This window comes from Hirundo rustica, chromosome 3 (genome assembly GCF_015227805.2).
Source record: "Hirundo rustica isolate bHirRus1 chromosome 3, bHirRus1.pri.v3, whole genome shotgun sequence".
In the NCBI taxonomy this organism is placed as follows: Eukaryota; Metazoa; Chordata; class Aves; order Passeriformes; family Hirundinidae; genus Hirundo; species Hirundo rustica.
Window position 1 is genome coordinate 85,877,634 of NC_053452.1, and position 23,690 is coordinate 85,901,323.

Genomic DNA, 23,690 nt, shown 5'->3' on the forward strand with positions numbered 1-23,690 from the left:
TTTGAAAGCCACAGAGCAAGGGAATGGGAATGTTCATTCACATTAATATTAATTTTTAAAAACTACTGTACATAGGTATTAGAATGATATTTTTATAAAAACTATCTCACAAATTTTTAAAAATAAACCAAAAAATACCCCAGCAATTTCCCCAAATTTTGGTTTTGGCTTTATTTTTCTACTCTCTGAGACTCCAATGTCACTTCATTTTTCTTCTATTGGAAATTTAAGATGTTGTCTATGTTTATGTCTACGTCTATGTTGTCCGTGTTTAGGGAATGCATTTACTGTTATTATCTACCTAATTGGATTATAAAATGTATTTTAAATAAAAGAAAGTGAATAATCTTGTCAAGTATTTTACACAATTTTGCAATATGAATATATGAAACAGAGTCTTTTTAATTTTAAGGTAAGGTTTTATAGATAAAAGAAATCACATGCAAAGGAATTTTAGTAGGGTAAATAAACATCACCCAAAAGACCCTCTATTAAAAAAAAATAAATAAATGAAGATGAACAACAGGGAAAAGGCCTAACTAACCATAACTGTGAAAACACAGTGACCCAAACCTGGCATTCACATCACTACAGACTAGACTGCCCACCCAGATTTGAAGTGATTACCATAACACCACGCAGGCCAGCAGTTTTCGAGCACCAGTAAGCAAGCCTGGTTTCACACACAGCCCCACCTTAACAGACATTTACTGCTAGCACCCAGAGAAAACTAGGCTTGCACTGAGACGAGGGTAGCTGATGTGGGACATCACACAAATGAAGCCAAGAAAACTGGGGCAGCTCTAAAAAAACCCCAAAAAACACCCAAAAACAAACAAACAAACAAACCCAAAAACCCACAAAAACAAAACAAAACTAAACAATACAAACAAACAAACAAAAAACCACCAAAAACCCCTAAAGAAGACAAAGAGTAGATTCTGGGTTTCTTTTTATAAGTGAATAATAAATGTGTTTTTTTCCTTATATCTTTAACTTCCACACACTTCTCTTAGGAGGCAATATTTTCCGTAAATGAATGAATGTGATTTTGTGCTCTAGGAATTGATAGATTTCTTGTATTTCAAGGAAACCAATACTATACACTGCAGCATTTCATTTCTCCCTAAATTACTACCCATATGGATTTTACTCTGTTATTTATACACAAGCAATTAAGCACTTAATTGTATTTGATGCAGTTAAAAATTATCTGTTCAACAGAACCTTAGTCTTGAAAAAAAACCTTTTTCAGAAACTTTTCTGTTTTAGTAAGACAATTACAGTCAAACTGCTTTCCTCTCCTAGTGACAAATGCAAACCTAATTTTTAGGAGCCAAAAATTAGCAGCGGTGAACAATGCCTGGAAGAAGCCGCTGGTTTCAGTCTTGTTTTCAATCGGTACCATGCACCCAACTGCAGTACCAGTAATCAACACACTTTTTAGCAGGCTGGTCATGCAAACCAGACTACATAAGCTATAGAAACAAAACTCATTGTCAACAGAAATGTCCCAGGACCAGGTTACAGAAAACGGAAATTTATGGAATTTAAGGACCATACTGGATCTACGTAACTGCTCCAAAGTTATACAGGACACTGACATTTCCAGGAATGTCCATCCAGCGTATTTCATACGCATCAAAGTTATAATTACTAAAACAAACAAACAAAAATACAAAAAGAAAACAGGAAGAAAAAGAAAAAGCAGCAGAATCTCATACTTATGAAGCTCATCAGAACAAATACAATCAAAATTCAAAGTTAAATGGCACTAATGTTTTTTTCCAAACAGTTCTTAAACCCTCCCTTGTATTTCTGCATTTTGTGTGCCTGGAAAGTTGCACAAAACATGTTGCTTCAGGGCTGCACCTAATTATACTGGACATCCAGAAATAGGTGCATCTGACTCAGAATTTCTGCCTGCCTTGCCAACCAATCAAACCATAAGAAATGCAAACTATGCTTAAATTAAGCAATAAAACACTGCAAGTTGCAAGTTGTAACATATTAGCATACACCACACTGCAAGGAAGAACTCCACAACAGGAAACAGGTTCTGAGTATATTTTTACCCAGTACTGCTGAGAGTATCTTCACAACTGTGACTTTACACAACCTGAGTCACATGAGCAACTATTCCACACTCAACATTGCAGAACAGGACTAAACATCAAACAAGGGTAAGTGCACTAAAGCAGCGATACCTTTAATTATCAGCTGTTAACTCTCACCTTTTTAAATCTTTATAAACGCAAGAGGTTTTCATTTGATGATCATACCTCTCTATAGACAGTTTTCCAGACAGATTTAATTTCTTTAATGACAAACACAGAACTGGTACAAAATCAGACTTAAGTAGCAGCTCATGCTGAGAATTTGTCATTTTACCTTAAGGTAAAATTATGAGATCAGGCAGTGTATTTTGCAGTGGTCCACGGCAGGTGGGCAATGGACCAAAGAGATGACCACAAAAACTTCATGCTTGTCTGGGACTGTTCACTCAGAAACATCTCAAAGACAGCAGGTGCAGCTGAGCTGTTTTATTTTACTCTTTCACAATACTACGCAGGCAAGTTATATAAATCAACTGGACCAAATATGATCCCAGAGATTTCAAACAAAAATATATTTCATCATAAGAATGTTACAGTATTTATTTTCGTGCCTTAAGGGTATTATTAATAATTAGCAATTTACACAAAGTTGGCAGAAAATGCACAAAACAAACCACTAGATTAATCCTCAGATATTTTCAACTTAAAAGGTAAAAATCAATCCTAACCATTAGAGAATAGTCTGAGAACTATAAAGCAATTACAGTAATTGATAACCACTGCATACACAGGCAACGATATCAGCAATTAAAGGAGAGACCAGTAAGTGATCCATGCCAATTTTGAGAACTTTCCACTAACAGCTGCTGTTCCATAGCAGACCAGTCATTTGACTATCTTGTAAGGTCATTTTCGAAATGGGAAGTGGTAAGTCTTAAGTTGGAGTTGTAAGGAGTTCTCTTAGTTGACAGCTATGTGCCAAGGAATGTGGCAATAAATTCCAAGCAATGGGAGAACTAAACATCAACAGCATATATACACGTGAGTTTTAGATCCGTAATATAATATAAAGAACAGTTTTCATCTGTGTTCATTATGGAGCAAACTCTGCTATTAAACACTGCTTTGCACAAAGGCTGCAAACACAATATACAATCAGCTATCAAACTAAAATACATTTAAGAGCTATTTGAACAATTGAAGTATTTCCTTTTAATTTTACATTAGAAACATATCCAGATCTCCATGCCTGCAAAAGAACAATCATTTTCAGAAATGCATAAAACTGTATGTAGCAAAATAGGTTCTTTTGTACCATATCATTTTCCAAACTCTATGGTTACTTTTGCGGCAGTATTTCAATGGCTACTTTTCAAGACAAAGCATTTTGCCACTTACGGTCTCTGTTATTCACTGCAAATGATTAAAGCAAAAATGTAAAAACACTGTCTGCGGTGCACTGTGATACATTGCAGCTGCAGGTGATTTACCCTATAATACACCACTGCATAAGTAGTAACTCCTGAGGCTCCACAAGATGAGATGATGTGGGGTTGATAGAAACCTGCACAATTTAAAAAAAAATTACACTGCACTCTCACAAAATTCAAGAATAAGAAGATAAAGCATCCTATTACTTTATATGCATTTTGCTTGGGTAAGAGCTTCTGGATTAAGCCTGGAATTAATGGCTAGTAAACAGCTTTAGGATTTGGCCTGCCGTTTGTACCTGCTAAAGACTTCTTTATCCAAAAGTACTAGTGTTTGACTCAACAAAATATAAATCATGGTCTCTGCTTTCATTAATGGAGACAGCAGTGTACGTCAGCACTTTTATATACACATATATATATTTATAAATAACTACATGCTTGAAAGCATCAGAGAGTTTTCTGAAAGCCAAAAGAGTAAATGCCAGGATGGTGCTGAAATTTCAAAGGAAATAAACCATGGTGCTAAAAGCTGTGCTCTTTTCACCCTCAGCAATGCCCATGGGATCCTGTTAGAAGGGTGACCATTAGTGAGCATTTAGGTTCCAGTTCCTTTGTCCTCTAAGGGAAAACTCGAGTTAATCAGAGAGCACAGAGATAAGACAAGATCATTGGTTCCTTGGGGAATCAACTGGGCACAGGCAAAAGAAGAAAAATTGACAGGCAGAGTAGGTAAAAAGCCACTCAAATTGAAGTCTTATGTCTTAATTTTGGGTGGTATGCTAGAAAACACCTATATACTCAAAGAAGAAAAAAAAATACTTTTTTCACCTTTCCATTGGAAAAGGAATTTAGAAACACATCGGACTCAAAAGCTTGATATGACTCTCCACATGAAAAGAAAAGTAAATCCAGTGGGTTTTGTTGGGTTTTTTTGTTTTTTTTTTTTTTTTTCAGGGGGGGGATTTTGGTTTTCTTTTTTCCCCTCAGGATACAAGAGCTAGCAGTCTTATTTGCTATGTCTTTGGGAAAGACAAGGGTTTGTTTTAATAAACATGTGTTGAATGATTCAATGCAGAACTGAAACAGCAAGCACAGTGGACTCAGCCTATCTGGACACCTACCTACCCTGATATATATCAACTTTAAACACCTGTCACACAGAGGTTAGTTTGTAAGAGACCAAAACTATTTAAGACAATTAGTTGCAAAGATCTGGATTGCTGTTTCATCCAAGGTTACGAGAAAAATACTCTTTTCCACTCCTGTTTTTGAAGAATTTGCACTTAATTTATACACAATTTCAGAAGTTCATCAGAATGTCCCAGAAGACACAGTGATGATATCACAGCAATAGGATCACTTGAAATTAATTAAACTATCTCAAGAGTATTAAGTCCATTCTCATTCCATACTAGATACCTCAAAATTATACAGATGTAGAAGTGTGTTTTACAAGAAGCAGCTGCCTAAAAACATACCTGAAAATGAACAAACTACTCCAATTCATGTGTACCTTTTCCAAAGATCATCCAGCCCTAGGATTTTGACAGCAACTTCTTTCAAAGAACCCATGAGACTGATTTGAGTATGTTTTCCATGGCATCCCCTGACTCTTTTCCCCATCTTCCTGCCAGTCTCTACCAGCAACTTAATTTGGCAGATTTCTGGCTCCCAACCTCAGAGAAAATTGTAAAACTAGGTGTACCTTTTTTTATGAAGACATTATTATTCACTATTAATTCATCTGCATCCCAGTCTCCCTGCCACATGCTGAAAAGCTGTGTTGCCATTCTGCTTGTTCTTCTACCAGTCATCCATTTCTCCAACTCAGTAAATTCAGACAAAGACAAATAATACAGAAAGGAGATTCTCATCAACTATATGATAATTAATCTTCATAAAATCGTTAAACAATTAAATTCCCAGCTCATGCAACAATTCAGCATCTGCCAAAATAAGTGCCACTTTCAAGAAGTGACAGGTAAAAATACATCATAGGTTTAGCTACAGTTTTACTGAAGCTGGATTTAGTTGCAGTAAGGTGGAAGTGCACTCATGCTAGTCTACTGTCAAGTAGTTTATTGGTACATGAAAACCACTTCTATCACACCCTGCTGAGAGTGTCAGACCCAGCAGAAAGGAACTTCTGTTTGTTGTTTCCTTCCACTTAATGAATCATGCAAAGCTGACTTTCTGGTTTTGTTATTCACTTATAAATGTAATTTTAGAAATTAACTAGCTCGGTACTTTTTACAGCTATTGAAAGTGAAGCGAAGTCACTTTCTCCCCAGGAAAGGAGGAAGCAGTAAGAGGAGCTGCTGAGGAGCAAGGGTTATACAGCCACAGGAAGGAGCACACAGAGTATATTGCTGAGTCCAGACAGAAGTACATTGCAAGAACTGAAATATTAAGAATTTGCACAATAATTTGAGCTGTGGTGACAGATAGGTTACACCTTTGAGATATTAGCTAGACAGAGATCATGTTAGGAACTATAAAGGTCCATCTCAACAATGGCGTCTGGGTTATCACCCTGCATAAAAGACAGTGACAACTGTTGTCTGCAGTGATTTAGAAAAATGCAGGATTATTAAAATGCTCGGATTATATAATCATGAACTCATATATTTGGCATTTGTTATATGAAACAAATTTGCAGATTGGTAAATTACATCTTCCAGAACTGTACCTCTATCTGCCATCATTTTCACGAAGTGTCCTAACGATTTTCAAGTGTTCTTCATTAATTACTTTTTAAAATCAAATTAACACGCTAATGATTTTTTAGAACATATAACCAGCAATTCCCAGGGCTAGACTGCAAGATAACAATTCAATTCTCCTGCCAGAAAAGAGTATGAATTGTATGTGTAGTGATTTGTTGCCACCACCTGCACACCCTCTAGAGGTAGGGAAGGCAGCCCTCAGTTCGAAATTAATCCACAGATCCATACTTGGAGCACAACCTGCCAAGGTCACATATCCATTACAGTATCCCTCACGTTTAAAGACAAGGCTGAAAGACAGAACTTTATTACTGAGCCATCTCAAAATACTGACTACAGCAGATACCCTGCGGGGTCATAAGACATGACTCTGTGATACACGCTGGACTGCGATGAAGGCAGTCACTGGTTCACTGCAGGATGCTAAATATAAGCTGGGAGATGAATGGGCCTTCTAATACACTGATCCCATTTCCAAAACCAAAATGCACTTCAGTTCTCTTGACTGACTCTTCTGCAAATTGCTTCCAATCTTTGCAACTGTTCACATTTTCAGCTGGGATGGCTTTTATTTAAGTCTTACTTCATAGAGATTTTATACTTAAGACAGAGAAGAATACAATTTTGTCATGCATTAATAAGCCTAAAAAACAAAATCAATTTTTTTTAAAATCATATTTCTTAAATAAATGAGCACTCTGCTAGTAAATTTTATCTTCCAGGTAGAGATCATATCTGAAATGTCACTGTTTTATCTTAACATATCTGAGTGTTCAGTCACTATCCATTATATTATTTAACTCCCAAAACTGGTGATAAAGGCAAGCCAAAAAAATGCCATGACCTTTCATTGTGGTGAGATAATTTACAGATATGGGCATATGAAAAATCCTGGAGAGCAAAATCATACAGAGGATTTTTCCAAGTAAATACTTTCTTCTGACACTTACTGGTGTGGTATTGTGCTCAGTTTGGTACAGTTACTTCAGCTCCAGCTTTCCCATTCATAAACAGCAGCAATAAAAACATTTAATCTAATATTAATATACTTTTAGATGTCTTTTATATCTCATGTGTATTATTAACTCAGTTATGGTTTCAAGGAAAAATTTTCTGGACAAGAGTAAGACTGACTGAATCCCTTTCTGCAGAAAAAGTCCCTGAGGACTGCATTTCTCACCGAGTTTCTGAATTCCAGAGGGTATTTCAGATGCATCTCCCCAGGTTTTCCTCCAAGTGTAGTTGATGCGTCCATGCTGGAGGTCAGAGACTGGACTGAATCTTGTTGTCCAGCTGCAGCCCCTCCCATGAAATGACCTGTAAGAGCAGCTAAAATGTGACCTAAGCAAAGAGTGGACCCAAATGGAAAAGCACCATGAAGGCTCAGCTTCAGCGGGTTTACATGAATATTTACCAAAGGAAAAGCAATCAGGAACACAATCAGGTAGCAAACAAAAGTTTCATGTTGTGATATTTCCTCAGATCTGCATACAGGGCCAAGACCTCGATGGAAGAAAAATGCAAAGGTCAATACCGTGTTTTATTTACATATAAATCCAGTAATTTCACCCATACTATCACTTCAGCTTTCTCTCTACAGAAAACAGGTAAAAGGGGGAACACTATTAAAAAAAATATTATTAATAGAAGATAAACACGTTTCTAACCTGAAAGTAATATATGGTATGAGTCAAGTACTGTTACAGTCAAGTAGACATTCATAAGACCTATGAATGACATATAAACATAAATTCTCCTTTCCCTCCATGATTGTGTTCCCACCTAGATAACTTCTGCCTCTGCAACACCACAAATGCTCTCACCATAACTCTCCCCATGTAATATCTCCGAACAGCAAAATCTCATGCAGAGTGCCCACATATAATGTGGGAGCATTAAAGATTTCAGATTAGGCCTTCCTCTCTCCACAAAAAAAAATCTCAAGTAAAATTTAAGAAGCTTTATAAAATCTCTCTTATTCAGATAGGGTTTTGCCATCATTCCTGAAGGAAAGATGGAGCTTTTATCAATGTTCAGTTTGATTTTTTTTTTAGTAATTACTCTGTAAATACCCAAATCTATTAATAACACCACTAAAAGGTATGCCTAGAAGCATTTTCAGGATGAAAGTCAAAATTCCTTCCAAAGAGTATTTGTAATGCAGGAGCATCATCTGTCTCATCGTAGCAAACAATAACCTCTCAACTCCAATATCCCACCTGGCAAACAAATGATTTGCAATGACAAATCATGAATTTAATCAGCAGTCAGAGTGACCTTTCAGGAAGGACAATTCCCTTCCAGACACTATCTCCAACCACTAAATGAAATCTCTATTTTCCAAGCTTAAGGGTAAGGAAATATGTCTACTTGAGCAAATTGTATTATATAAAAAATCTGTGTTATAAAAACAACACCCCCAGACATTAGCAAAGCTGTTCGTCTTTTATTCTAAATTATGCTTCATCTTCAGTCTGCAGATGTGGCTGGAACATATCAAAGAGAGAAACATGCACAGATTCATCAGCTAGAAGCTGAGTAAGTTTAATGGAACTTCCTTGAAGAGGCAACATTTTATCAACAATTCTAGTGAAAGAAAGGTAAGTGTGGCCAAAGGCACGAGAAAGGCATATTGAAGCGAGGTGGGGCTGGTCTCTTCTTCCAAGTAACAACAGGAAGCGGCCTCAAGATGTGCCAGGCGGTTTAGATTGAATATTAGGAAAATTTCTTCACAGAAAAGATTGTCAAACATTGGAACAGGTTGCTCAGGGAAGTTTATTCACTTCCCACCCCTAGAGGCATCCAAAAGACCTGTGGTAGATATGGAACTCAGGCACATGGTTTTGTGGTGGATTTGGCAGTGTTAGATTTACGGTTGGACTCTATGCGCTTAAACGCTTTTCCCAACCTAAATGATTCTGTGATTTGGTGTTTCTAAATTCTCAGAACTACATTCAGAAGAGCCTGAGGGACAGGTCTAAGAAAAACCCTCCCACTGCCAGCACAGGCCCTTCCTTCCTCCTTCCCTGTTGCACAGCTACCTGCAAGTAGCTCATTCACACACAGCTTTACATTTCCTGCCATCGATACGGATCCTTCTGCACGGAGCTGCAAAGAGCTAGGCTGTGCTCCTTCCTGTGGCAATGATGCTTCTGGTACATGTAGACAAACCTGATTCTACAGATAGATATCAACTGCAGAGAGATGTAAACAGAAAAAGAGACACCTTTCCTCCTAATACATTTAGAGACTCCTTCTGACCTCAGTCAGCATAACTTTCTTGGATGTAAAAGAGATTTTCAGGCTGATGAGTTTACTGTGTGATTTTTCTGGAAACATGGCAGTTCCTTTCCTCCAGTGCTGGGCTACCTGATGGGAAGAGGACATCGCCTGTTTACCAGCCTGGCAACAGTGTGGATATCACACCAGCCTCATCAAGCCAGCTTCAACTGAGCCGTCACCTGTGATCTCTCCTGTGACAGGGCAGTTTCACTATTAAAAAGATGCACTTACAGAGACTTTTCTCACAGAGAGAGTGACCTGTATTTTCAAACTCTGCAAAATATACCAACATGGTATATTTTATATAACACATGTTTACAAGTGACTCTCAATGTATCAGCATTCACACTGCAAGGATCACTGGCCCTCCGTCTCCACTACCTACAGAAATGCATCCAAAACAATATTTCATCTTAATTTTCCCACAGAAGACCCTCTCAAGTATGTCAAGACTCTCACCCATATTCAGAAAGGCCCAGCAGTAACTTTTAAGTGCACTCCTGTCACAAGACCTTTGAAGGGAAAGATTTGTGCCTTTACTTCTAATGGGTAATTCTCAGATACCACAGTTAATGACGAGCTTAGGCCACATAAAGCAATTAAATTTAATGCCCTAGGAGAAGTTAGAAGCTATTTCTGACTGAATGACCTCAAGAGTGTGTGCAAGTGTTCTGATCTATGACACAAGTGAAATAGGAGGTATCTGAATGTGTTTGGTAGCCTTTTTTTTTCTCAAAGCATAAAGTTTTTATTCTCTGTGTTTGGTCATATTTGATTCCTGGCACCATCTGTGCCTTCCATGTGGTATCAGTATGACTACAATAAAATAATTAAAACTCTACAGAAATCTCAAAAGGCATTAATATGTTTGCTTGATCAAACTATGGAGTCTCAAAGCAAGAAGGAAGCCAAGACAAACAGGAATATATTGCTTAAATCAAGACGTAGGTAGGTACCGAACTTCCTTTCTTCATTATTTCTAATCAGTTTAAGAGTATGATTCATTTGTTAAACTTCTTTCTGAACAAGTGTGGAGAAAAAAGTGAATTACCTATTGAATGCACAATAGAATAATGAAAGGAAGCTGCAGGTACTTCATGCCTTTGAAAATTATTCACTCTTCAAGAAAATGCTTAGACACATATTTATGTCCATCTCTGTTAAGGAAAACACACATTTATGAAGATTTTCTTGGATGAAATCCAGACAGAAAATTTCAGAAATGTCTGTCTGGAGGACTGTGTCCACCTCTGAATCACTGGACGAGACTGCATATATTAAGAAATAATCACAAAGTCTTTCAAGCAGAAAACACTGTCTGAGACTACACTTCAGTGCCCCAAATGATGAACAAAACGTTTTGCTGAGCTTCCTGTAACGCAATTACACTGCAACTCAGATAGCTATCACAAGGTAAATCTAATGCTCAACAGAAAATTGAAAATATTTCTTGATTAGGTGCAGCTGACCTACAAGACAGCCTTTGAACTTTTAATTAATATCTTTAAAGGAAGGGGGAGTTTGCACATGAAAGGACAACTCCTTAAAATTATTTTGCAATTGATAAACTGCACAGTTCAAGAATTTTCTACCTTAACTGACCTGTGGTGGCAATCCCACGGGTAATCTACATCTGCTCTCTTACAGGAAATCTGTAAAACCAACTTACAAAAACAAAAGAAAAATCTTACAGAGAAAACAAGGAGGAAAAAAAAAATTCAAGTTCCCCCAAATGCAGTATATTTTATATAACACATGTTTACAAGTGACTCTCAGTGTACCAGCATTCATTTACAAAACCAAGAACGCATGCTGTATTGTGTTAATGTTTTGAGAAATGGTTTGGCTGTTAATGTTAATGGGAAAAAGCAAGACTTATTGTGAAATAAACATCTGCCTCATTAGTAACATAGTAAATTATGTCTACTAAGTTTACATGTAAAATATTTTTCGATAGATAGTATTATTCATGCTCTCTACTCCATCTTTTCTACCAATTTTGCTTCAATTAAAATCAGTTGCAAATTTCATTAATTTTCACCACTTATGTTAATGAAAATATGAACTGTACAAGAATGTGAAACACTTGGCAAGTAAGTTTTACCTTTGAATTAGTAAGAAATAACTGCCTTACCACAATGAGATTTATTTGCACTGTCAGCAGTTTACATCAAGTCTGAAGAGATATCATGACCTGTTTCCAATTTAAAAAGCTGAACAACAGAGAAACTTTAAAATGTGGCCAGGGCAGAAAGGTGTCTAGATCATTAAGATATTGTTCAGAGCCTAGTTTGATATCTGTCACAGAAATACTCTCTCACAGGCAATTAAAATCTTCCTAAATTCTTTCTTTAATTCACTAAAACCACTCCTCCTTTGAGAACACACATTTAATGCCATATTAGGAATTAATATGCCATTCCTCAGAATAAATCTGTAATTTTGGGCAGGTTCTTTCATCATATGAGATGATGGAAAGTTTCCCAAGAGTCCACACATCATAAACGACACTAAATAAAAAAGACAAGAAATGTCTCACCAAAGACTGATACACCAAGAAAAACAGATCTGAGATAGGAATCTCAACCCTGCATATAATGCTCATTGCATGGGTTTTGTGAAAGGAGAAGAAATTACAGCAAAAGGATAATTATAAAGAAAGCTCTTAACTCATGTCTTGCTTTAAGATAAGGAAGATTCTCCTTGCAAAGGTTATACATTTATTTGAAACTCAAATACTAACCTACTATCACCCTAAACACAATTCCTAATCTCACTTAAGAAATAAACCTTACTACAAATAGAAGAAGGTCCATATGCAGGAACTTTCCCTGGTCCACGTCTTGGTGACTCTTTCTCAAAGAAAGACTTCTGCAGTCTTCTTTATAGAAAGCTGTGGATCAATTTTGATTTTTATGAAAAATCAATTGCTTCCCCTGGATCACTACTCTTGAGTCAGAAAGTAAGGCCAGTACAACTAAGAAAAATTAGTTGACCAAGCCTCAAAAAATAAACGTGAATTAGCATTTTACTAAGGTAAGCATAAAGAATTCTGATACTTACATACTGAAACCCCTGAGGTAGACAATAATTCTCAAAAAAAAAAAAAAAAAAGGGGGGGGGGGAAGAACAAAACAAACCAACCAACCAACCAAACAAACAAAAACAAAACAAAAAACCCCACCAAACTATACCAAAAACCAAACACCCCCCTGCTCCCCAGAAAAGAACCAACAAAAATACTCACAAAAATCCCCCACGACCACCAACAAAAAACAGTTGAAAAATAGAAGCTAGATGTTAGTAAGTGCCTATGACAGGGTTCCAGGACGGGTCTGCTGTCCATGAACAACACCAGGAAAGAGGAGGAATGAAGCATGGCTGAGCATTCAATCTTCTCTGCCAATCACAAAGCAAGAGGACAAGTGGGTTTAAAAATTGTTACATTGTTCCTCTGGTCAGTACACAACGACTGAGATAGAACAAGAAAACATTAGACATGACCATAAACATCTGTGAGCGCAGCTAAGAGAAAAGCAGGTAACTGCACCTGGTGCAGAATAATCCCATGTATCCATTCAGGCTGAGAACACACTGCCTGGGTGCCAGGACCAGCAAAAAGGGCATTTCTGCGGACACAGCAGGCAGGACAAACCAACAGAAGGCTTTCACCAGAAATGAGGCAAGCAGCAAGCAACTACATTAGAAGACTGGGACTGGCAGGCTGAAAAAGTTTCCTTCTCTACTCAGCATGGCCTCACGCCTAGGGCATTCAGTTGTGATCCCTCCCAGCTGAACAAGGATGTGAAGAAGAGAGAGGAGGTGCTGGAGAATAACCAAGATACTCGGGAGCCTTGAGCTTTTGTCTTGGAGCAGTTGATGGAGCTGAGCATGTTTGGTCTGACAGAAGGGTGATCTAACAGGTGACCTAGTAGCAGCCTGCATCTATTTGAAGGTAAATCACAATGATAAAGAAGTCAAAATCTTCTCAGCAGTGACAGAACATATATAAAAGGGACGATGACCATAAATTGCCCCTTGGGAGGTTCAGGGTGTCTCTTCCATTCTTCCCTCCCCATGTCAAACCCCCTCTTTTTTCAACAGGCGGGTGTTGCAGATCTGCAGGTTATTCAGCAAGGTGGTGGGATCTTCATCCAGTGAAATTTAAAATCTGTCTACACAAAGCCATCTCACACAACTGGGAAGAGTGTATCTCCCAGCTGGACTGGGTAGCTTCCTAAGGTTCCTTCAAAACAATGCAAAGGTGAGAAATATGCACATGAGCAGAATCACAGACTGCCTCAAATGCAGCAAATCACTGCAGATTTATACTGAAGGGCATCTAAACATCCACTTTTATTCATGGTCGCTGAAAGAAAATGCCTACTAAGATTTGTGTGCTACAGTTAAACAGCTTTAAATTTTTATCTCCTCAGTACCTAATAAGACTTGATTTGCTACATATTTATGTTGTCAACACTATTATTCGTTAATTGTAAATATCATGCTATTATTTGCTTTTACAAACATATAAAAATATATTGAAACCTTAACAGCACCAGATCCTGACTCTGAAATGGTGCCCGAAAAGATGAGAGCTGTAGAGTTACCCACAGACACCTGGAACTTAGTTCATTAGGTGCCACAAGATGGAAAAAAGAAAGAGACAAAATATTTTCTTTTACTTTCAATAGTATGAGAAAAAGCAAGTCCTTTGGCTGTTGCACTTGATTGGTTTTCTAATCAGAATATGGAACCTCCATTATACCAAGGGCACGGTGTGATGCAGCTCTGTTAGCTCACATGCAAAGACCTGCAGTTCAATGGCCAACCTGATCATTACTCCACTATGTCCTTTCCAGCAGACCTGGAGGGCTAAAATAGCTAGTTAAATCTTTGATGGCATCATTATGTTTTTTCCAGAAATAAGTTTTCAGTCTTTTCCCATCAATAACGCAAAAGACAAGAATACCATACAGGCTCTTGCAATTCAACTAACACTGTATCATATCTCCTGCAGTGGCCAATAGCGGATGTCCATGAAAACCTATCAACACAGGCCATGCAAAGTGCTACTGCCCTTGTGCACACATCCAGATGTGTGATCTGGAATTCAGAAGCTTACAGAGCAAAAGCTGGTAGCTTTGCAAAGAGGACATCCCCATGACAAATGTCAAAGACTTCTGCATGGAATGCATTACAAAGTCAGTAAGACACAGAAACTTTATTATTCCTGAAATAAATCCAACATGTTAAATTAGGAAACTTATGCAACTAATTATATCCTACCAGTATAAACAGTATCAAAGAGCAGTACTTTTTTTCTGAACATCTCATGCCATCTCATTTTCAGAATGTCAGTTAGGAACAAAAATAATACAAAGTCCTTATGAGAACTGAAGATGAAACTCAGAGTTAAATTTGCAACAAATCTGGAATTCCCCTTTGATCATTCTAAGGCACTGGCTGCACATTTTTATCACACCAAACAAGCCATAATAAACTGCAACAGCAATAACAGAAAGAAATCCTGTGACATCCCAAGACAATGCTTTTGAAAATTTACAGTATCACAGACTTTTAATGCAAGCACACGTTAAATATGCACATGGCTCCATGTGTAGGTGATGTGGTGTGGAATAAATATTTTGCTAGCAGGAATTTAAGTTGCTGACTCATTACACCCAAATGGTATGAATGTTCTTTTCTGATTTTTTAAGTGTTCATATTTTGGTGCCCCTGAATGATCAAGAACAGAAAAACTGTGGTATCTGAAAAGAAAGCTTTTAAAAACTTGCAGGAAAAATCTTAACTTTTAATAGGGCCTGAGGTGCACAGAAAAGGAGTCAAGAAATATGTAATTTATGGGTCTGCTCCCCAGCACAACTTTACTGAAATCAAAGGCCTTTGACCAAGAGTAACTTCTTCTCCTAGTTGCAGAAGTTTCCAGAATAGCTGTCTTTTCTAGAATCTGACATATTTACAAATAAACTAACCAATGGACTTCTGAATGTAGGTCACAACACTCATTCGTTGGGTGGCTGGCCTATTTTTGTCTAATTTGAAAGGGCAAGAAGAAAAAAGAAGCTCTAACTGGGCACACCGCTCAGCTCTAAAGTGTTTTTCCCTATGGGAATGATTTCTTATTTGTAACAAATCGTCAACTCCCTAGTTCCTATTTAAAAAACAGACATGCAAATCTAAACTGCTAGATCAAAGCCTTTACACCAAAACTCTGCAACCACCCTTGCATTACTTCAACCTGCATATCAGAGTGAGATTTCAGGAGACCAGTGATCTACTCAAAAGGTCTCACCCCAGATAGCCCATTCCTGGAACAGAAATAGTACAGAGCTATAACAGGCTCCACTGTGGTCAAGAATAGCTTAGCAGTGGTAGAAGCAGACATCTCCTCCATGTACTTTGTAATATCTTTGCAACTCTAAGCTACTTGTCTCAAGACTTCATTTTTCAAATAGTTGTAACTTTTTTATTATGTTTTGATTTTTATTTCTGTAAGAAAGTCTGTTTTCCAAGATGCAACTGTATTTGATCGAGTGGCTGGAAAACGCTGAGCCTGGAACACCACAAATATTATCCTATTATCTGACAGTGATTAGATCAGAATTATACAAGTACACTAAAATAATTTGTAGACTGGCAATAAGGATGGTTGTCAAACTGAAATCCAATGGAGCTTCAAATGCACCTTAAACACCGTATCAGTGACAGATACTTTAAGGTAATATTATTACTGGGTGTCTTATGCTACAGTAATATTTCAAGATCTTTCACACAGATCTGTTCAGATAAAAGATGTAATGTTGGCATTAAATTTGCCAAAATTGCCATTTGCAATTAAAAATTAAAACTGGCACTCTTTCTATGCAGGCAATTATCTAAACGCAGCTGGCAATCTTCCTTGTTTACAGTGCTGCTGTGTCATGACTCCACTCCATTTGGAAATTTACCACTTTTTTTTTTTTTTTTTTTTTTTTTTTTTTTTTTTTTTTTTTTTTTTTTTTTTTTTTTTTTTTTAAGGTTTAAACTTGTCGGCTGTATTTCCAGCTTGTACTTTTATGGTTTTAAAGATTTCTGCCATGAACTCAAACAAAAAGATCCAAAACCATAATTTGCAGATTTTGTACGGCAACTTCAGGCACTGCAGTAAGACGATTCCTAGAACATATTTTGGTGTTTGTTGCAACCCTAATTTACATCCATCTAGGCCACAGGAAAACACCTGTAAGAACCCAGACAGCAAAATGTGCCAAATAAATGCCCTCCAAGAAGAAAGTTTTGGGTGTAAGAGATGATTTTCAGAGTAAAACAGAAATAATGGGAAGATCCTCTAAGTGGACAAAAATTCTTTTACTGAATAATATATGACATTAAGTATATTTCTACTACTTGCTGTCTATAGTAACTGTCATCTACTAACTGAATCTATCCACAAAGTATCTTATTAATCAGACTGCCGTGGTTTTGGCACCTTTTTATTCACAACAGCTGCTATTAAAGTAAGATTTGAGGGTTCTCCTACTAATGGGAGGGGAGCACTCTTTATGCTGTCAAACAGCTTTCAGGGAACAGTTGCTTTTATAGCCAAGATGCTGCAGCCACTAGCTTGATCTCCATGACTATCATGGAACAAATACAGTGACATACAGCATAAAAGTTAAATATTCTGATTCGTTCATGATGTATTTCCTGCAGTCAGACATAACAATACCTTGTATTATATCCCCAATACAGTAATGCTCAACTTCCTTCCCCTGTAATTGGTCACGTTTTCTCCCGTAAATACGATCCATTGTCACGACTCCTTGTCAGACTGTGTTGCACGTCTTGCTCAGCCACCCAAAAGGATTCCGAGTAGGGCCTTTCCCCCGAATATTACCAAAACCCATAAAAACAGAGGACTGCCGGTGAACTGAGGAACACGGCTGACCCCGAGGACACTGCAAGCAGTGACAGCCACGGGTGCCCCTCGCACAGGTGTCCCGGGCAAGCATCTTGAAGTTAAAGCAGCACAAGTTGCCCAGCGCGGTGACGGTACCGCTCTCCTCTGAGCGCCGAGATGGAACATTTATTTCCGTCACGGGCTTTTGCAAGATGAGGGCGGCAGGAACCGTCACTTGCTAAAGATCAAAAGCTCAGCAGCGACAGGCACCGGCGGAGAAGCCGCCAGCGCGGCGGCCGCTCGCTGCACGCTGCCTCGGGCGGCCCCCGGCGCTGCCAGCGGCAGGTGGCCGCACCTGGGGCGCAGCATCCCGCGGCCAGCACCCGCCTGGGAAGGCGCCGTCACCCGCACTCCCTGCGAGGCGGGGACCAGGCGCGCCCGGAAAACGCGCCGGAGGCAGAACGTAGCGCTGCTGCTCCGCGGCGGTAACTTTTCAAAGCGCGCAGCGCCCGGTGTCCGCTCGGCAGGACAGGCGCCGCGGGTACCGCTGGCGTACCCGCTGCGCCCGGCCGTCGCGGGGAGGACCCGGCAGCCGCCGGCACCCCTCGCTCTGTCTGACCTCGAGGCCGGCGTGTGGCATCAGCGGGAGCGCCGCGCAGTCTCCCCCCGCGCAAGCCGGCTGCCTCGGGCGCCCGGGAGACCAGCGAGCATGTGCTCCCCGCCGGTTCTCTCAACCGGGTGAACCGAGCTTTCCCCCCCATCACCTCCCACCCAGGGCTGCGCGGGATCTCCCGCCGCCCGCGGAGCGCCGCGCCGCAGGTGGCAGCTGCTCCCGCGCCTCCGCTGACTCCTCCCGGGCACTTTCGGCGCGACTCGCGGGGTACTCGCCCTCACCGCGTCCCGGCACGAAGTGATGCCCGGGGACCGGAGGGGCAGGCGGGGAGGCACGTGCCGCGCCGGGCGGCGGGACTCTGCTCGGGACAGGTGCGGGCGGCAGCCCGTGGAACGGACGGGAGGGGTCGGGACAGGACAGGACGGGACGCGAGGCAGAAGGGAGCGGGTCGGTACTCACACGAAGGCGTGATAGACGAAGGCCCATCCGCGGGGTCGCTCCAGTACGTTGTACAGGTAGTTCTGCAGCCGGCGGTACTTGGCGTTCCTGCGGCAGCTCGGGCCGCTGCTGTACGACAGCGGCTTCCCCAGCAGGCTCATGCGGGCGCCGTGCTTCCCGCGGCGGCCCTCCCGCAGCCCGGCGGGGGCGGCCGCGCCGCCGGTGCCCAGGAGCAGCAGGCCGTCGCCGCGGGCCGCCGAGCTCGTCAGCGCCCTGCCCCGGCCCGACTCCACATCCTTCATGCCCGCCGCCGCGCCGCTCTTCACCCAGAGCCCCGCGGAGCCGCCCTCCTCCCCGCCGCCGTGGTTGCGGGGCATGGCATCACCCCGGGCGCCGGAGCGGGCGCCGGGGCCGCGCGGAGCAGGGCGCGGGCGGCGGGCGGCCAGGCACCCCGCGGCAGCGGCCCGCAAGAGGCAGCGGGGGCCGAGGGTCTCCGGGGCGGCGCCCGCGGGGCGCGGGGGCGCGGGCCACTTTGGGCGCCCGGCGCGGCGGGCCGGCCTGCGGCAGCTTCGCGGGGGCCCCGGCGAGGGAGCGGGCGCCCCCCCCGGGCGCGCTCTCCTCCCGGGGCGGCGGGGCCCCGCCGCCGGTCCCCGCAGCGCGCGCCCGGCGTGGCTCCGCGGCCCGGGACGGGGAGGAGGCGGGGAGGGAGGGCAGCTCCTCGCGGCTCCGGCTGAGAGGCCGCGGCTCGGCGGTGCCCGCCGCCGCCCGCTCCCTCGCTGCCTCCCGCGTCGTTCGGCCCGCCCGGGTCCGGGCAAGCTGTCGCTCTCGCTCCGAGCGGCGGGGGAAAGTCGGCGAGGCAGGCGGGCCGGCGGGGGCGGGCGGGGGCCGCGCCGCCGGGCGCCTTCGCGTCCCGGGGCGAGAGCGGCAGAGACAGCGGCGGTGCCCGCGGCGGGGCGGGCGGCGAGCGGCCGGCGGGACGCGGCGCCCGCGTTCTACGCGCGCTCCCGGGAAATGTCCATGTAAGTCCGAGAAAGTAACAAAACTGCCGTAAGTCCCGGCGGCGGCGCGGGGGAGGATCGGCCGGCGGCGGGACCCCGCCGCGGGCAGGGAGCGCGGCCGGCCCGGGCGAGGCAGCGCACACCAGCCGCCGGGTGTCCCCCCGAAGGGGCGGCGCGGCCCGGCACGCCGCTCCGGCGCTGTCGCCGTGTCCCGGCCTCGTGCGGCGGCGAGACGGCAGATCCCAGGGGCGGCGGCGGGCCTGCCCTTCCTGCGGGCTCCCCCACGGCACCCGTCAGCTCCGGCCCCGGCGCGGCGCGGCCGGAGCGCAGCGGTGCCGCCGCTCGGTGCCCGCGCTGCGCCGAGACAGCGATGCTCCCCCTGCCGAGCGCGGCCCTTTTACGCCCCGCCGCATCAAGGTGAGCTTGCGGAAAAAAACACCACCCACCCCGGCGCCCGCAGGCGCGGCCGCGCCGCGCTGCCCGCCCGGCCGCCGCACAACGCCCGCTTTGCCCGTGGGTTATCGCCCGTGCTCGGCCGGAGACCCCCGGCCATCCCCCGGCGCTCCTCCCGCCTGCCGCGGGCTGCCTCCGCCCGCTCCCGGGGCTCGGCAGCGCCCGCCGTCCCCCCGGAACGCCTGGGGACCCCGCGCTGCCCGGGGGACAGGACGAGCCCCCCCACCCCCGGCACTTCAGCACCCACTTCGCGAGAAACAGCTGCATGTCACTGGTTTTGCAGCCTGAGCGCCACGATGTGAAAATGTGGCACTAATTCCTGAAGTGCTAATGAAAAACAGTGAGGTGTATGTTAACGTTAAGGGAAATTCAATAGAAACGTTCAAAAATTAATTTTCGGGGCTTTTTCTTTGTGCTGACTAGTTAGAGGCCGGGCTCTCAAGCTTTGATTAACACATGGTCTTCACCTACCAGAAAAGGAGAAACTGTTAGACACATCTCATGTTCTAGCAGTGAACATTAACTTGTGCTCTTACTAATGCAACATGGACAGCCACCGAAACTAATTCATTGCTACAATGTGTTCAATCCCATTCGATCGGATGTCTTTAAATGACGAGATTAAACTTCCTGTCTTCACTGCACTCTCCCCTCTGCTGCAGGCCACTTCAGACAGGAACTTTCTAACATGTGAACCACAGTGGCCACTCAGACTCAGATAAGGGATGGCAGAAACAGCACACATGTCAAAACCGATGTTAAATAGTTGATACAACTATCCACAGAAATCCTATTAATATTTAAGCTTTCCAGTGGCACATATCTACTCTTCTTTCTTTGAATTGTAAATTGTGTTAGTCAATCCTTCATTTACTACCTGTTTGCATTTCCCTCGCTTGATATACGCAAGTGTTTAAACTGTTCATTTTTCTCACCCCTATGTACTCATTTGCAGCTGAAGATGTACAGCATGCCTTTACCCTCAGCCACTCCTCCAGAACCACGCTTAAATTTAAGATCTAGTGGCCTTAGTCACTTGATTTGAGGGCTGCTACTCAAATTCTGGAAAGCCAAACTTCAACTGAGAGCGCATGGTCCAACCCACTCAGCCAGGCCTCTGTCCCAGGGGCACTAACCCTTGGGCTTTGTTTGATTGCTGGGGTGGGCGATGGCACAGCTCACAGCAGCACGTGTGCGTCACTGTCGATAGGACTGAGGCTTTAAACTGAGGACTGGGCCAATAAACTGTGAACATTACTGAACTCCAGTTCCTGATGTAGTTTTTGCGATCCATTAAGAAATATTGTTATAATTCTGTGCCCTCTAGTGGTGCCTAAAATCATCAATTAATTTAAATAATCGTAAGGAAAACAGTCTGTGAGCACAAGTTGAGCCAGTATTGAAATGTAGCCATAGATTCCAGAACAACTAGAAGCTAACAAAAGTAATACACTTAGTAATGAACTATTTTCTTTTTTACAGTGTGTGAACAAGTGTATTTTCCCATCTGTTATCTGTTATTAAATAAATCCTTTTAAAAGTGTGTATCATGAGAAGACATTTACGGTAATTAATCTAATCCCTACTTGTTCATATGTCAGATAACCAGGGCATGATATGCTGGTTGAATGCGGAGGAGATCATTAGCACCGAGGCAGCTGCTGGCCCTCTGGCAGGCAGAGGGGCTGTGCTATGCAACAAAGCTAGTCCTCATCTAAGCATTTATTGCAAAATGCAGGTCTGCATTTATAGGACAACAAATTCCCCTGATATTTTGCCTTCAGACTATATAATACCTACAGAGACGAGTCGTGTGAAATTCTAGCATGTCCACATGGTCCAAGGTCATCCTGGGTTCAGATGTCAGTAAGAGGATCTACTTGACGAAATCTCCAAGGCAAGAACATCCCAAGGAATCTTGACTTCTCAAGGCTGCAGGTAGAGTATGACACACCTGCAGAGGGACAAGGAAAATGACATGCTAAAGTGCAGCTTTAGAGTCACTTATTACTGTGCTTTATGGCAAATGTCAATAGCATATTCTTCCAGAATTTTAAAAAACAGGTTTTAAGATTGCACTGCATTTTCCATCAAATGTTACATATCCTGACTTTTTGGAAGGATCAGCTGATACATATAATCTTTTTTGATCAGGAACCAAATGTCACATATGTTTGTTATTTTCAGGGTTTTCTTTCCAAGGAGTTGCTTTTGATATATTGTCTTACATCAGTGTTTCTGGTTTTATTTTAATTAAAGAGAGGAAACAATTTAAACAGCAGTGGTAGTATTTTATTCCCTGATTTGTAATTTTTTTTTTTTTCTGGAGCACGTACAATTCTTTACTAAGGCATCTACTAGGGGTTTCGGGGTTAGTTTTGGGGTTAGTTTGGGGGTTAGCTATGCTAGAATTTAAAGCAAGCGTTCAGAATTACTAAATTTGCAAATAAGTAAGAGGAATACGGAAATACACTTGTGACACAAGGTAGATACTAATAGAAGAAGAACTTTGCTACGGGGTAAAAACAAAGAGGGAAAGGAAGACCAGCCATGTTGTAGGGCACTGGCCAGAGTTCAGGAGGCCCAATCATTGCTTCATTCCATGTTACCAGGACAGATAGGATCTGGAGCCGATCCACATCAAATCCAAAGTACCTGAGCATGTAGTTGCCTCAAGTCACTGACAGCTGCTTACTGAGCTGATGAAAACCAGCTGAGCATCAATATGCAGCTTTTAATATTTACATGAATTTGAAGAATCTCTGTGTCTTTGTGCCTGAATTACATATTTGTCACAGGGAGTGGTAGAATTTTTTTCACAGAGAGAGGGATTGTTAGCATAAATTTATGGAACAGTGCAAGATGCTCAAATGCAGCAAAAAGGGAACAGTAGAAATCACGTACACACTGTGGCTGTTTGAAGCAGAAAAGCAGACAGAGTGCAAGCTGGAGGGCCTCCGAAGCAACATCTTGCAAAGGTCGGTTTACTGTGGTATCATGTTTTGAGTTCATTTGAGTTCCTTGTTAATAACCTTTTCACATTATATAACAGTGCAAGATATCATGTGTGCTCTAGTTTTGCATCTCTTTGTAAGATTTCTAGCTTTCTGCCTAATTGTATGGAGGAGGGGATAATCATAGCTATTCTTGGTGGCAAGTGTACAAGAGTCAGGAATAAGTTTTCAAAGCACATAGGTGTTGGGAATAATTTATTATGTTGACCTGTTGTGTAGCCTATAATACATGGTATGTACCTCCAGGAAAACCCAAATCAAGCATCACTATTGTATAATAAACCATGAGCAAAATGTCAGATGAGGTGAACAGCGTGTTGGGATGCACGTTATACACTGTCCATACAGCACATGTAACGTGCTAGCAGCTGTAGTGGGGCTCTGATATTAATATTAAAAAATGTTGGAATACATTGCATTAATATTCCAAGATGTTGGGATATTTTCCTGCAAGGTTTTTTTCATCTAGATTAAAGCAAGACTGTCAATGGCATGAGGCATTCATACACTGAACTCAGCAGAAAGGATGGCCAGCTTCCCCTTCTTCATGACGTCCCTTAACCCTGAACTCAAGGGAGTACCTTCAAAAGAAATTTAGTCTGGTGTCTCGTTTATGTGTTGATTTTGATGTTAAACTGCTATGAGGTGCAGTTTCCTTTGAGGAAGACCTGCCTCCACAAAGAACTCTCTTGTGACCAGACTTTCATTCCAAGCAGTCCATCTCTGTGTTACGACCAGCACAGGCTAAATTTTAATCAGAAGACAAGACATGG

At 42.4% G+C, this 23,690-nt stretch overlaps 1 protein-coding gene and 1 long non-coding RNA gene across 3 annotated transcripts in view; one reads left to right on the top strand and one right to left on the bottom strand.

The window, feature by feature from the left end:
- Nucleotides 1–18,840, bottom strand: part of KCNQ5 (potassium voltage-gated channel subfamily Q member 5) — a 280,375-nt gene extending 261,535 nt beyond the window's left edge. The window contains exon 1 of one of the 2 annotated variants that reach the window (XM_040060318.2): nt 18,474–18,840. In XM_040060318.2, the coding sequence (XP_039916252.1) occupies nt 18,474–18,829 (356 nt within the window). In that variant the 5' untranslated portion in view covers nt 18,830–18,840. The remainder of the gene's footprint in view (nt 1–18,473) is intronic. The other variant, XM_040060317.2, reaches the window with a different exon arrangement.
- On the top strand, nt 2,028–10,583 carry LOC120751035 (uncharacterized). Its single transcript, XR_005700249.2, has 3 exons — nt 2,028–2,183; nt 8,690–8,816; nt 9,561–10,583. It is a non-coding gene; the product is annotated as an uncharacterized LOC120751035 (long non-coding RNA).
- Nucleotides 18,841–23,690: the final 4,850 nt, after the last annotated feature.